At 36.1% G+C, this 16,536-nt stretch overlaps 1 protein-coding gene across 1 annotated transcript in view; it reads left to right on the top strand.

The window, feature by feature from the left end:
• Window positions 1-15,825, top strand: part of Frem2 (FRAS1 related extracellular matrix 2) — a 172,325-nt gene extending 156,500 nt beyond the window's left edge. Inside the window, exons 17-25 of the mRNA XM_015484020.2 lie at window positions 4,827-5,082; window positions 6,747-6,764; window positions 6,978-6,992; window positions 7,282-7,409; window positions 7,509-7,643; window positions 8,368-8,494; window positions 9,320-9,507; window positions 9,739-9,885; window positions 11,229-15,825. Of these exons, the coding sequence (XP_015339506.1) occupies window positions 4,827-5,082; window positions 6,747-6,764; window positions 6,978-6,992; window positions 7,282-7,409; window positions 7,509-7,643; window positions 8,368-8,494; window positions 9,320-9,507; window positions 9,739-9,885; window positions 11,229-11,741 (1,527 nt within the window). The 3' untranslated portion in view covers window positions 11,742-15,825. The remainder of the gene's footprint in view (window positions 1-4,826; window positions 5,083-6,746; window positions 6,765-6,977; window positions 6,993-7,281; window positions 7,410-7,508; window positions 7,644-8,367; window positions 8,495-9,319; window positions 9,508-9,738; window positions 9,886-11,228) is intronic.
• Window positions 15,826-16,536: the final 711 nt, after the last annotated feature.

Genomic DNA, 16,536 nt, shown 5'->3' on the forward strand with positions numbered 1-16,536 from the left:
ATTCATTCATTAAAGAAACTATCCATGAACGCCGAATCTGTGCCAAGGAACATATCAGATACCAGGAGAGGACACTAGACAGAGCTTACAGTTTCAACGATACAAAGTGAAAAGACTCAGACCATTACTTGTGTAAAAGTTAAGGATTCTACTTGCCAAGAAAATGAAATTTTGAAGTTCTAAAATTTTTAATCATTAGTTTCTAAAATATAAAAGCAGAGCCATAACAGGAAAAAAATGTAGATGAAACAAATTATTTGATTCCACCTTTATGTGTGCCCTGTGTTCATTAAAAAAATGATAATAATAAAGTTGTTTGGGTATGCAATGAAAAACACTCTTGATGCAAAATAGTTATTAACATTAAACTAAGATTTTAAAAGCATTGGATATTTTTGTGATTTTTCTCATGAAAACAAGTTCTTTAAAAAATAAAAGATGTTCATTTTACCTTTTATCAGCTATATTGCAAGGTAAGAATCTTAACTTTCACCTTGTTAGGTAAACATCAACTGATAACATGGTTCAATGTGTCTGAATAAGCTGAAGAAATGCAACCCAGTTACAGTTTGTACTTAAGACATGAAATTGCAATGAATTTGTGAGAAGATATGACATGATTTTAGAAAAGTAAAGAAAAAAATTCTAGTTGCTTTGTTTGTTGAATAATTTACCTTCTTTTTACTGGTATGTTTGATTTTCAAACATGGACTTTGAGGCTAGAATATGCTTTATTGAGGTCATCTGTTTTCATCCCATTACTCTGCATTTAGTACACTGATTCTCTTTCAAGTATAAGCTTTAAATCATTTTGCAAGAAATAGCAAGAGAAATCCAAAATGTATAACTTTAACAAACTCTCTGTGTTGCTTCCTGTTTTGTCAAATTTACCAATTAATTTTTTAACCATGTGTGTGTTTTAATGAAAGTAATATCATTGTGGAAATCTAGGGAACTAAAAAGGTATAAAGAAAGAAAAAATACCTTACCTATTATCCCACTATTGCTGTACAAAGACATATTTTTCTAATCTCCTTTTAATATGCATCACATTTTTAAGTGCAGTGGCATAATATTTATTATAACATTTGTATTCTGCTTTTTAACCTAACATGAGCTTTTGCCACGACAAGGAACATTCTTCAGATCTATGACTTTTGATAGCTACATGATACTTCACCTTGGAAGTGTGCCATCACACTGAATTCAACCTTCCTTTTGTTATTGGTCATTTAAATCATTTATAATTCTTTCATCCTAACTATCCCATAGAGTGCTCCTTGCCGCAAAAGAATTTGTGGACCAATATTGACACCTATTCCAGGGTTTTCACCTGCCTCTCTGATACACAGACCTTCAGAAAGTCTGGTAATTAGACAAAAGCCAAGGTGTCTTTCTCCCAAGACTTCCCAGATGTGTGCTGTTCATACAACATGGTTAAGAATTCTAACTTGTGAAAGTGGTGACCTAAACCATGCATCTAAGCATACCTGGAGACCTGAGTTATTGAAATTGATGAACTTTTTTTTCCACATTCACAAACACCACCATCTTGATGCAACATGTAGATGTTTCTGGCAACCAAAGAAGCAACAGAAAGATATTTCAACCAGTGGAAAATTCCCAGCAGTGATAGCCCTCAGATCAGGTTAGTTTTCAATCTATGAGGCAAATACAAACCACCTATCTTAGATAAAGGTGCAGAATGCACCTACTGGTAAAAATAATTTTAAATGATTTTTATTTTGAATATGTGTGAGGTAGTTGAAGAAATTGAGGATAGAGGTTTACATCTGCACCGTCCAATCTGATAGCCCCAGCCATGGTACAGGTAAAATACATACCAACTTTCAAAGATTTCATATAAAAAAGAATGTATAATATCTTACCAAAAATTATCTTACATTGATTACATATTAAAATGTAATCTTTGATATATTGGGCTAAGTTAACTATATAATTGAAATTAATTTCACCTTTTTTTTTACTTTTTCAAATGTAGCTATGAAAAAATTTAAAATTATATTTGTGACTCATAGTATATTTTTATGGAACAACACTGGTGTATGTACTTGGATGTTAGTACATATACATATATACTTCTTGTATGTTTACTTATATGAGAATTTTACAACAGACACACACACACACACATTTATATATCATATCTTATTTTATGAGAAGTTTAAAATGTAAGTTGGATAGTTACAACTGTATGCCCAAAATAAGCAAAGAATTAAAACTACTGCAATTTTCCTTAACATTAGTTCCCACCTCAGAAAATATTACTAGTACAGTTTTTCTTTGGGGACACAGTCTTTCTTTCTGTTCGTCCTTTTCTCTATGCAACTCACACTGATTAGCAGACATTCTCTTAGGCAGATAATATACTCCCCAAATACATACTTGCTACTTAGTAATAGTAATATAAATTTGACATTTATATTACCTTTTCCAGGGTATTTAGATTCTACACTTTCTTTTTAAATTTAGTATATAAAGTGTTGTTTCCCTTTGTTGAAAAAGCTTCAAAGGTCAGCAAGGACACATGGAATCATTCACTGTGTCTCCATTTAAGATTTGCCATTTTTAATATAAACGAATACCTTAAAAATTCCTGTGTTACAGAAGGCCAAAAGGAAATTGAGTACTATCTTTAAATTGACATCTAAAGTTAAATTGATTACATCTCATGCTTCAATTAAAAAAAAAAAAAACAGGTGACCTGGAGGATCAAGGTCATTCCATTTAGGCTCCAGTTCCTCAAGACAGAGATTCTAAGTAGACAGAAAGAAGACTTGGCCATGGATAATCAGAAAATGCAATCAGATGCTAATTTCATGTCCTGAGATGATCAAAGTCTAATTCACCATAAGAATCAAACAAAATCAAGTAAGAATTAGTCATGGAGTTCTATCCCAATTATTCATAGCAAGTGAATGTTAACAATTCCCTTCAAAATAATACACTGAGTAATGGTTGGTGGATAGAGTATACCATTGGCAAAAATCATAAAGTTTAATTTGAAATTCACAACTGAATTTCTGGTTGCTTTTGAAAACCTCAGGAAGAAATATGAATCATAATGACCACTTCTCGCAGATTGACTTAATTACCCTCCATTACACTGCCACTCTTGGAAAACTGTGTCTCACAGAATTTGTTTTGCAAGGAACCTACTTTGCTGCCCAGATTAACAGCAAATGGGAAGTGTTAGCTTCTACATAGCTGGGAATCCACTTATTGGTTGATGGTTCTCATTTTACATATTTGTATTAGTGATTCCGGTGATCATTTTTGTGACGTGAGGAGTTCACTTATTAACTCCATGGTGGCATGCCATATTAGAGTTTTCCTGATTGAAATTATTTGCTCACTTGGGTACTGATTCCTCTTGTCAGCTTGGCATAGAAAAAATGAGACTATTATCTCACAGCTGGATTTGAACTTCTAAAGAGTGTGACCTGACCTAAGTCCATTTCCACTTGCAGAGAAGATAATAGTCGGGTTTGTCCTGCTGTTCTTCAGAGAATTAGCTATGATAGTTTTTGTTAGATGATGTTTGGACTGTTGTCAGCTTTGTTTGGAATGTGATTAAATCATAGTAAGAGTAGAAAAAGCATAAACCAGAAGTTGGATTCTAATTTTGGTGGGGGCCATTCAGGACCTTTAAAGTATCCTGGGAGAAATGTATCTTATTTCTTCAAGAGGATTTTCCTATCTCTTTCTCTGTCTATTAATTGCCTATCCACCCATCCAATCACCCACACATACACATAACTATAATTATGAAGGAGAGTGAAAATATTAAATAGCTTTTTTGGGGGGGGAATCTAGTACATTGTCTGAAATGTGATCAGTGCTCAATAAATAAATATTACTTTAACCTCCACTACTCCCAGTCCACCTGCTAAGTATCTGAAGAGGAAAACTATAAAGACACTTTATTGAAATTAATTATTTTTTTGCAACTAATTATTTTTAGGTCATTTTAAATGTCCCATGTCATTATTAAATGTTTGTTTACAAATCTTCACTGCTTTGTCTCATCTCCTTCTGTTTAATTAAAAAAAAAGTAGCTTACAGCAGCATTTTTCATTATAACCCCAAACTGACAACAACCCAAATGCCCATCCACTAATGAATGAATAAATAAAATATAATGTATACACAAAATGGGCTGCTATTCAGTTATAAAAGGAAATGACGTATTGAAACATGCTGAAACATAGCCACCCTGAAAACATGCTAAGAAGTCTATTCCAAAAGGCCACACAATTGTATGAATCCATTTATACCAAATCCAGAAGAGGCCATGCGTGGAGACACAAAAGTAGACTAGTGTTTCGGGAACTGTGGGTAGAAGGGATTGGGGGATGGGGGGACTGCTGATGGGTACTGGGTTCTTTGGGCAGGTGATAAAAATATTATAAAATTAGTTGTGATGATACTTGTACAACTCCTTGAATATACTAAAAACTACTGATTTTTCCACTTTAAGCAATACGATATATGAGCTATCTTAATAAAGCTGCTACAAAATCAAAAGGACTGTGTGAGCATACTATGCTCAAAATAATGTTCATCCTAAGCGTTTCTTTTGCATACCCTTTGCTGCAAATCAAGGTGGTTAGTAACAATGGTTTAATTGATCCAAAGTTAAGAGAGGGGAAAACAGTGTTACAGAATGAATGCTGTCATTTCCTTTCCTCAGTGACTTATGTGAAATCCTCAGTTAAGTCTAAGGAGAAAATGATTTGTACAAAATCGGCTCCTCTAGTTGACACAGGATCATCGTGTTGACAGATATGATTTTATTGTTTCAGGTCCTAAACCTAGTGCAGTCTTACGTGACCCTTCGAGTTCCTCTGTATGTTTCCTACGTGTTCCACTCCCCAGTGGGAGTAGGTGGCTGGCAGCATTTTGATTTGAAGTCGGAGCTTCGTCTGACTTTTGTGTATGACACTGCCATCTTGTGGAGCAATGGAATTGGCAGCCCACCAGGAGCCGAACTCCAAGGTGCGTGCATCAGACAGGCACTCCAAAGTTTTCTTACCCACTTGAATTACTTAAGAGAAGTGAGTGTGGGTATTTGTTTTGGTTTGGTTTGTTCACTGTAGCTAATGAACATAGAAGCAACTTTCAATATTTTTTTTTCTTTTTCTGTTCAGTAATAAGGTTATTTTCATTTTGTGGTGGACAGAATTTTGTTTAATAAGATCATAGCAATGACTCGAATTTTGTATATGTGACCATTAAATATAACTTTCTGCATTCCATGGGTGTTTTACTCCAACAATCCATCTTGGATGATTAGCCATTGATGTATATTTCCCTTGGGTTCTAGAAAATGGATGGAGAAACTAGCTGTGTGATTTCAGGTATATTGTTTAACCTTTCCGGGATGCACAAAACTTCTAATATCTCTTAGCCTATTTAAAATTCTATTATTCTGTGATATTTTAGCCAAAATATCTTAAAACACAAGTCTTTGAGTGCTTAAGATCCATTGGCAGATGTAAAATTTTATTTCAAACTCTGTGAGAATAATAACTCAAAGTCTATCAGCTTAAAGTTAATTACTCCCTTGTAGATCAGGACTTTTTCTTTTCAGACACACCTTATTGTTGTGGTTCTATGAATGTCTATAGCTTCGTGCTGAAACTGCATTACTAGCCAGAAAGAAAACAGAGTAGGTAGCATATCTCAATCGCAAATATACTGTCCTGGTCAGATTAAAATAACCATAAAGCTATGTGAAAGTAACCTGATCACTCTAAGGAATCACTCCAGGATACGTCCAGTATTTTAATTCCACATCTCACCTTAGATGGATATTTAAGTGAATCTTAATGAGGATCCTCCCTTGGTTCTCAGTGTGTGCATAAGGATCTCATTTCTTTCTTATATGTGGAACTAAATTTTGCCAAATTATTAAATGTCTTGGGAAAGCATCAAAGTTTTCTTTAAGCCTGTAAAATTTGCAGTCATTTTGGAGAACACAACCCCATTTCCACTTAGATGTCCAAAGCTCTATATGATTTTGACAAGTTTATCGTGTCTCTCAATTTACAGCTTCATTTTTGTAGACTAAACCTAAAAAAAAAAAAAAAAAAAAAAAAAAAAAAAANTTCCCCACTTTGCTTCTGTTGTGCATATTATTATATATATATATATATATATATATATATATATATGGAAAAAATATATATATATTTTTTCCTTTTAAATTTCAGATGATTCATTTAGCAAACACTTCTCCATTTATAACCCTTTTCTAGGTATTGTGAGAAATCCTTATAAGACAGCCAGAAGTGGTACTTGACTTTCATACTGAAGTTTCAGATGTTTTAACTGCTAGGACTGTCTAGGCAATTTTACTCAATGTGATGGACAATGCTTTGAGTATGAGTGAGGCTGCAGTCAGTGAAGCCCCACATTTCCTTGTTTTAAAAAGGACATTTCATTACAAATAATTTGTTTTCCTATTTGACTTTCCATACTACTAAACTGGCTTGCCTATTTAACTGGAGTGCCAACTTCTGTCAGATTAGAAAGGAAAATTAGTTGACTTTCCTTCTCCATATCCTTCCCTTTTCAGGATGTAAGCCCTAATGAAAGAGAGACCAGAGCTGAATATGCAGGCAAATAAAGAGGGTTCATTGTATTTTTATGAGATTGAGCTACAAGAAAGAACCAAAAGGAATCATTTTGCATTATTGTAATTGACAGTTCTGAAAAAGGAGGATTTCCTGGTCTTTACAGTTCCTTCCCCGGATCCACCTTTCTCATAAACTGAATCTTTGTTTAGCCTCAGTTGCAGGCAATCTAATTAAATTTAGATCCCATTTGTAGATTGGGGTTGCCCAGCTGTGCAGATGCTAACAGACTATTTGAAGTTCAGCTCACAAAGTTGGTGCACAATAAAAACATGCATAGCCACTCTGATCCCTCTGCACTGACTCCCTGGAAAGTAGTCCTGAGCAATTCGAGCATTTCTGTACAATTACCTTTTGAGAAAAATCATTGCAGAAAAGACACTGAATTAACAATCAGAAGTCCCACACCTTCTCTGTGTGATGAGCTTGGGACAGTCACATAATTGCTCTCGGCCCAATTTTTTTTACCTGCAACATGAAGATTATCATACCAACCTTGACTATTTTGCAGACGTATAAGAATACAAGCAAATAATATGTGGTAAGGTATTTTGAACATGAAACTGCTGTGCGCTCTTTCAATGTAACCACTGAATTGTTGTTATTGTTGGCACTTCCCTAGCATCTTTTACCAGCTCAATGATCATGTCAGCTGATCATCCAGGCCTGACTTTTTCCCTCCGCCTTGTAAGGAGTGAACCAACCTATAACCAGCCTATCCAGCAATGGAGCTTTGTCTCTGACTTTGCAGTAAGTAAGGCTTGCTTAATTTTCCTTTTCTGCTGCCTTCGGATTTCACCTTGAGTTTTTAAGTGAAAACTATATAAATGCCTTCTTTCCTTCTCAAAGGTACGTGACTACTCGGGAACCTATACTGTAAAGCTGGTGCCATGCACCACCCCGTCCAATCAGGAATACCGACTGCCAGTCACCTGCAACCCCAGAGAGCCTGTCACCTTTGACCTTGACATCCGATTCCAACAGGTGTGTTTCACAGGGTTATTTATGCCATGACTTGTGGAGTCCCACTTCATTAAAGTCGTGGTTTACTTTGATCACTACTCCTTTTTTCACACATGAATGACTTTAATGCTTCTGTCTGAGAAAAAAGTAAGTCACATAGGAAGGAAGCAAGGGAAGAAAGAAGGCAAACTGAATTGAATTTTATCTGTTGTTGGTCCTAGATTTGAAATCCATAGATTAAGTTCATGCAGGAGTGATTTTTCTCTTATCTGATCTCATCTTGTCAGCTCCTGCAGTTTGCTACCTCAGAGATTTGAGAACTTTCTCAGAGTTCTGCCCATCTACATCTCATTCTTAATCTTCAAGGAGAATGAAATCTATAGTTCAAACCACTTTAAAGTACCTAATTGTTATTATGTATTAAATGTTGATCTTCCACCAACCATGATATTTACAGGTTTTTTTGTATGCCCCAATATGCCAGTAGAAATGAGTTCAAGAAATGCTACTTAGCCCCATTCAAAAAAAAAATGATTTAATCCCAATAGTTTTGCTTTTTCAAGAAGGAAAAAAATGAACATAATAATTCCCTAAATTGACTTGATTGGATATGGAGATTGCAGCATGGTGTTTAGTATTCTACAAGGCAGTATACAGTGAACGTGTATGTGAACAGTATGGTGTGTGCTTGTGAATCTTCAGAACCATCAAGAATACATAAAAGGGCTTTTACCCTTGGTTTTAGGTCAGCGATCCAGTGGCAGCTGAATTTAGCCTGAATACTCAGATGTACCTACTCTCCAAGAAGAGTCTCTGGTTGTCTGACGGATCCATGGGATTTGGGCAAGAAAGCGATGTTGCTTTTGCAGAAGGTATTACTTCACAAATGAGAGGGCTGCTGTGTTTGTCCTTGCTTTATTGAGATTGTGTTTGAGGGAAAAAATTACAGCCTCTCCTGTGGAGGTAAGAATACAATCGAGTCTTCATCACTCCGGCAGATATGAGGAGTCACTGAAATTGGGCAGATGTCACTGGATGGTGTCTTTATTCTGTTTTTAGCCTCTGTACACTTAGAGCAGTCTGTGGTTTTTCTTGAATTTTTTTTCAGTTTTCACAAGTTAAAATACTGCCGCTACATGAGATTGTAAATGCCTCACAAGAAAATATTGTTCCCATCTTTTTTTTAATGGCATAGACTCAGCACCTAGAAAAATACCTAGCATACCCAAGAGGTTAGTAATTACTGAGAAATGTGTGATTAAATACCAGGGGGTTTCACTAAACTCTCTTTCCAAAGCAAATAAAGTTAATTAGACTGTTTATTGATGTTTTCTTTTTCAGTGTGATTTTATAGTATATGAGTCTACATCTCACCCACTAAAAAATTAATTTGTGTAAACTGGACTTTAACCACAAGGGGATGTTATGAACATCAAATCATAGGCCAGACTTTCAGATTATTCCCACTGGTGGTTGAGCATCGGAGGCTCCATACCTCTCTAGACGGCCTCGGTCATGCCACAAAGTGGTCTTATTGGAGACCTGGGAGTTGACCAGATCCTAACATGAAAAGGCTTTCCATATTTGATGACAGACACAAAGGAAACAATCTCTGGGTCATTATTGTCATAAACTGTAGCATCATGCAGATGTCATCCTATCACAGGAGAGAAATCACATTGCCACGTCTGTTTCAGGTGATATAATTTATGGTCGTGTCATGGTAGATCCTGTCCAGAATCTGGGTGACTCCTTTTACTGCAGCATTGAGAAGGTTTTCCTATGCACTGGAGCTGATGGCTATGTCCCCAAGTACAGTCCAACAAATGAAGAATATGGCTGTTTAGCCGACTCTCCTTCACTTCTGTATAGATTTAAAATTGTGGTAAGTGCTTTCATCCAAACATGAGCTGGATAGATTTTTAAGTCTAAGTCTTTTGGTCTTATACTTTAAAACAATATCATCCTTTTAAATTAAATCAAATAGTAACATTTTATGTCAACCTGTAAAAGCTTAAAAAGCTTTGTAATTACACAAAACTAATAGGAAAACTTATCAGCCCTTGCAAAAAATGGCATTGTCTATAGCAACCATCACTTTCCTTATTGCTCAAAGGACAAAGCTCAACCAGAGACACAAGCCACCAGTTTTGGAAATGTCCTCTTTAATGCCAAACTGGCAGTGGATGACCCTGAAGCCATTCTCTTAGTGAATCAGCCTGGCTCTGATGGATTTAAAGTCGACTCAACACCACTCTTTCAGGTAAGGCCCCAAACAAGCTCCTTTTAAAAAGTTGAATAACCATGTGCAAGACTCTTGACATTTCTGCCTCAGATGTCTCCTAGATAAATGGAAGTAATAGTAATATTGTACATAGTGAACGGGAACATTTAAGATAATGCAGTCCATAAATTCTAGCTATTATTATTTCTATTAATGTGTTACTATTTTAAGACTACATGTAATGAAGACTGTTATTCAGCCCAGAATATAGAGCTAAGTCAGACAACTATATAGTTTGCTTTTCTTATTGAAAATTTCCTTCCTGGGGACTTTTCACAGCCAACTTTTGAGAGTGATCTTGCATGAACTGATGGGCTCATAAAAACAATTGTGGGGCTGGGGTTGTGGCTCAGTGCTAGAGCACTCACCTGGCACATGCAAGGGCCTGGGTTCCATCCTCAGCACCACATAAAAATAAATAAATAAACAGCAGATTGAATAAATGTATTTAAAAAAACAATTGTGCACAATATACAAGATCTCCCTTCTCAAAGATTCTATCCATGAAGATAAAAAATTCTGAGACAAGAGTGCAGAGAGAGGCAGGCTGTCCTAACAACACTGAGAATACAAACACAACAAATTCAGAGATGTGTTGGGGTTGTGAATCCTTGGGGGAGCAAGTACACCCTTCAGGATAGTTACTGAAAATTATGCAGGCAGGATTTTTATACAGACGGGAGAATGTTATTCTCATTCAACCTAAGGAAGGAATCTTAAGAAAGCATATTTGTTATTCTGACTCTTTTCAAACAACAGATCAAAATATGATTTTTTTTATCTCTCAAAACATCTAACTTCTCTAAATCCTGAATGCTTCAAAGAGGCATCAGAAAATCCCTCCTATTCCCAGATCCTGGAGAAGCTTAAAAGTTAATATTTCCCCACTGTGGTCTTATCTGTAAAAAAGCAGCAACACATATTGAAAGAGCACAGAGGGTCAGATTTGAGATCTGGTTCTAACTCTGCCACTAACTAGTTGGGAGAGATTGATCAAGGCACTGATCTACTGTGTATTCTTCTTTGCTCGTTTTTAAAAGAATAAGCTACACTATGTACTAAAGAAATTTCTTTACAGCACTCACATTCTGTGACTGCAAATACCATATTCACCAGTGCACGCTTCCTTGAGTTGCCCAGAAGTTATCGCAGAGTGCTTTACATTGGAGCCTTGCACCTCTACACTCTCAAAAAGTATTGAGTAAATTAAGTCAGGCTAAATTAACATTTTTTCATTATCTCTACTCTAATTTCTCTTGTAAAGAGTCATGAACCAGGTTGTCATAGAATCATATTTCCTAACCAAAAGGGCTGTTTTCCAGGTTGCTCTGGGCCGAGAATGGTACATACACACAATCTATACAGTAAGATCAAAAGACAACACCAATCGAGGTATCGGCAAAAGAAGTGTGGAGTATGAGTACCACTCTCTGGTGCATCAAGGGAAGCCACAGATAACTACCGGGAGCCGGAAGAAGAGAGAGATCAGGAGTGCACCCCCATTGGCATGGGACATCGGTGCTGAAAACAACCGAGGGACAAACATCCAGCACATTGCCCTGGACCGCACCAATAAGAGGCAGACCCCCCCAGGGAGAGTCCCCCCCGAAGGCATCCTACCCCGGGAGCTCAACCGTCCCAGCTCTGAGGTCAGTCTGGTCACCATCGTGGGCAGCATTGCGGTGGGATTACTCACCATCTGCCTCACTGTCATTGCAGCGATGATGTGCAAAAGCAAGAAAAGCGTCAGGGGTAAGGACACTCCGAAGGGCTCTGGCAGCAGCGAGCCCATGATGCCCCCACAGAGCCACCATAGTGACAGCTCAGAGGTGTGACCGTTGCAGCTAGAATTCAACCTTCTCCTCAATTGCCTAAGGAAAGACAATAGAACCCCCAATACTTCTGATGGACAGCAGAGAATTGGGGGTTTGTGTGATGAAGAAGCTGCTCAGAGAACCCAACTGTACTAATGTCTTTTAATTGAGTTCTGTACATCCAAGGACAAATTCAGACCACATCTTTTATTTTGCCAGAAGGTATCAGTGATGTATTCACACACAGAGCCATGGATGGACAGCAAGGAATGTACTTTCTCTTCTTCTTCTTTTATTTTTTTTTCCCAGCATGTTCTCTCTGCTGTAGAGATGAACAAATTCAAAGGTGCTAACAGACTCTCTCCTGAGTTTAAGAGAAGTCCGTTGTTGTTATGTTAGTGTGAAGTTGGAAGGTGCAATTATCACATTGTTCATTCAGTTGTAACTGATCTTACTAGAAAGGTTTAATTGGTAGCCAATAGGAATGATCTGTTCATTATGACAAGTTTTCATACGTGAAGACAGCATAGAATTATGACCAGGGCTAGTTTAACACATAAATCACCTTTTTCTACTATTTGGGAAAGAGTGGATGCAAAGATAGAGAGGAGCTCACTCACTCATTTGGATTTGAATTGCTTCTCATCTTCCTCAAACCCTTCTTGCTTCATTTGCTTATTTAATTTTAAATTAAACCAAAGAATATGTTCATTCTGGAAGACAGTTTTTAGAGAGACTGCCCTATTTGCATGTCTAATAAGGAATAGTAGTTTTTGTCTTGTTTTGTTTTGGGTTTTTTTTGGTTTTGTTTTTTTTGGGTTTTTTTTTTTTTTTTTTTGCATAGGAATATACCTTACCGGTGCTGAACATTTGTGGAAAACGAGTATTGTTGACATTGACAAAGAAATGCCTTCGCATCAGATTCTCTACCAGACAATGTTCTGTAAGAACTGAGCCTAGCTGTTGTTTGCAGTATTGAACTCATAAATGATAATAAGAAACATCTTTAGAGATGACAAAGATGATATTTATTAACATAAGATGTATAACCAGGGTGCCTCTGATACCTACTTTATAGAATGAAAGAACATTTTGACACATGGCAAATGAGATTTGTCCTCCGAGTAGCATAACCACACAATAACATCCAGAACTTAAGTTGGCCATAGGAATTTTTATTACACTTCTTGTCAGCATCTGATCCAAATGATGGGAATCTCTGGTTGTCTTTCCAGAAATGGTCTTGGATTTGCCAAGCATCATGGATCATATTGGTTTTTGATCCAAGAATAGAGCATCACCCTTGGCATCCCCAGTTCAGTGAACTGCTACAGTGAGGTGCCACTCACTAATTAAAAATATAATCTATAACACTACTAATCAATCACCCCCTCAAACACAGGGAACTTGAGTGAAATTTCTTGGTTCTCTCAAACCACCTATTGCTTTTCCTGCAAAAAAAAAAAAAAATGTATTTTTTTTTACCAAATGGCAGAGATTTGGGTTAGAAAAAGAAAATTTCAGTAGTTTAATGACCAGTCTTGCAAAAGCTAGGTAAGCATATTTGAAACAAAAATAAAATCAGAAGAAAAAGAACAATGTCTAAGGATGAACTCTCAAATGTTTCCTGGAATCCCCTTCCACTTCCAACCAGAATCTGGCCAAAGTGAACATTCTGGCGGAATGGAGATTTTTAGAAGGCAAATTTCTTCTCAGGTCATATATGCACATCTTCATTTGGTGTATCCATGTACCAACCATCTCTTGGTTTAAAAAACGGAAGCTACATGGTACTGGTAGAGAGGTTAAAAAGTGTCTGATACTTGCCTCCTTTCTTTTAGGCAGCTCTGCACTTTACAAAAAGTCTTTTAAAGAATAGACTGTAATCTTCTATGGAGATACTTTCTTAATTATCCCCCTTTCTCTTGCTTGACTTCTGGTAGATGCTTTGCTACATCTTTGGCTACCTCATAATTTGTATGGGAATTAACATGAATTAAGCAGCTTCTAATAGTGCATGGACTTTTTTACTTCTTTGCATTGGGTTCAGTTTATGTAGGCAGATGTAACAAGTATTCTCAATCAACTTTCTGATACTTTAGCAGTTAAGAACTCCAGAGCCTATCATGCAATGCAACCTCTGGGTCTCATTGACAAGTGAATACAATATTCAGTGAAGCGTCATTGTAAGTCTGTTTTGAGTCATTGGCCAGGCGGGTTTTACCAGATTACGCTCTGCAATGCATTGGTTTAATGAAGCTACTGTCTAGAAATTGGAGAGCTTATTAAATATGAAACAAGTCTATTCTTCCCTAACCAAAAGAAATTCCTTCCTCTCTGCCCATCTCTTCTTTTTCTCTCCCTTGTCTCTTCTTCTTTTTTTTTTTTATTAGTTCCACATGACAGTACAATGATCTTGACATATCATACATTTGAATCAAACTTTCAACCCTATTAAAAAGAAAGTAGCCTGGGGAAATATGCAGATATAACTTTCTTACATACAAATTACTTGGGATATATGCATCACTTTTAAAAATTCTAGTTACTAAATATGTGATATAATAAACATTGATTATCTTCAAAATTATTTTAAGTAGAAAAAAATAAGGTAATTTTTGTTGTTCAATAAAATTGACCTTTACTTTCAGTATTTTTGTTTTTATAGAAGTATTCTGTTATTATCAGAACAAATACATTAAATAACTTCCATAGAGAACAGGTTCTAAGCAGTAATAGCTCTTTAGTTTCTCATTATTTTCTGACCCCAATCAATGTCTTGTTGATATTACATAATAAAAACAAAAAATAAATATTGCTATTAGTGGCTCTTCTAAGCATATGAACCATGCAACATTAAAATACATAAGTAAATTTTAGTGATGGTATCATTTAATTTGTTTCCTTACATTTCTTCAGTTAGCATTTACTGAATGCTCACTTGGAAATGGTTAGTCTTTCATTCTGAAAGACTATGTAGAAACCAAGCTACTCTCCCTGTCCACCATAGGTAGGTGTTCTTTCCTTGAACTAAAGTGTCAGGAATTGCATGAGGTTCTCTCCTGGACCAAGGACACACCAGGCAGATCTGTGGACCATGTTTTGTTTTTTTTTGTTTTGTTTTGTTTTGTTTTTTTAAATCTCTCTACAGCACCAAAATTAGAGTCCACTCTTTCCCATCTAAAATAACCCCATGCAAAATATTTCAAATCAATCATTTGATGGATTTGACCTTTACAAACTCATCCAGAGGAAGTACATTGTTGTGCTGTGGGTGGCACTGTATTTTCTTTTCTTCTTAGTAGATGATAGGCCCATTTTATTCTAAGAGTGGGCTGCACAGGATGAAACTCTTCCTTCTTTAGCATCATCGGTATGTCCTGAAATCTCAGCATCTGCCATGTTTGAACCACATGAGTAAAGACCAACTAGAATCCTGCTGTCAACTCCCTATGTGGCATGGTGATAAGAGGGAGACTCAATAGGAAGGGACTTAGTTCTATAGGCAGCAACAGAGCTTTATCAAGTCATCTTACCTTTAATTTTTTTCCAGGGTACCCACTCCAAGGTTTACATTGAAAATAGATCTGTGTAAAAATAATTGAGAGCCTTTCCTCATATATCTCAAAATATTTCCAGATAGAGCAATGTAAAAGTACCAACATTAGAACTTAATGTAAGGACACTCAGATTTTAAAAGTTGAAATCTTTATTTTGAAAATATATATTTAATATTATCTTGGACACCAATTCAGTGCTTTAGTAGGAAAAAGAAAAAATGTTGTTGTTAGAAGTGCAAATGTTTTACAAATTGGAAATTTTCATAATTGTATTATTGTGAAAATAAGCATGTTACCATTCTTTAAAACTCTTTCATTTTTCTAGCCATAGTAGCAATAATAAAAGGATGAAAACAAGTCTTTTCACCAAACTTGAGGCACAAGAATGGAACTCAAATGTTCAAATAGTTTAACTTATCAGGAATCAAAAATGTCTAATTTGGCAGGAAACTACAAATACTAGTATTCCCTGTGTATTTCTCTCTCTCTCTCTCTCTCTCTCTCTCTCTCTCTCTCTCTCTTACACACACACACACACACACGCAAATAAAAATAAACTCTTCATTTCTAAATGGAAATGATCCTAAAGACATAGTTCTAATTGAAATAACTCATATGATTGTCAAGGTCAACAGAAAGGTCGTTTTGGGGAATGTTAGTCCAAACGTTGATATGTTTTCTCAAGATATTTCCCTAGAATTAATTCTATTATTGCATTGTAATGACAGAAAATTTCAAGGTATTCCTTTCTATTACTTCCCTTTTTCATATCCGCTCATGTTAAGAAATAAAAGGCTTTGAGATTTGACTAGGTATTTTGGTTAAGATTTTAAAACAGAACAAGATACTTACCTTCCTTCCATCAGAAAGATTACATAGAAACTTTTTAAAAGAAAGCTGAACAAAAGTTGATAAAACAAAATATACTAAACTGAGTCTCTCTCTTGATTTGATTTCATTGGGAGAAAAATCAGAATATTAAATTTGCAAACTTGTTTTTCAAAAGCATTTAATCTCAATCTCTCTCTCTCTGTCTCTCTCTCTCCCTCCCTCCCTCACCCCCTCCTCCCTCACCCCCCTCCCTCCCTCCCTCTTTTTCTGTCCTTTTTCCTCCCTCCCTTTTAACTTAATGAACTAAGTCTTCTTTTTTTCCTTTTAACTTTGGGGTACTCCGGATTAAATCCAGGGGTGCTGCTCCACTGAGCTACATCCCCAGCCTTTTACTTGTTATAATTTTTATTTTGAGACAGGGTCTC

Source organism: Marmota marmota, unplaced genomic scaffold (assembly GCF_001458135.2).
Source record: "Marmota marmota marmota unplaced genomic scaffold, marMar, whole genome shotgun sequence".
Taxonomy (NCBI): Eukaryota; Metazoa; Chordata; class Mammalia; order Rodentia; family Sciuridae; genus Marmota; species Marmota marmota.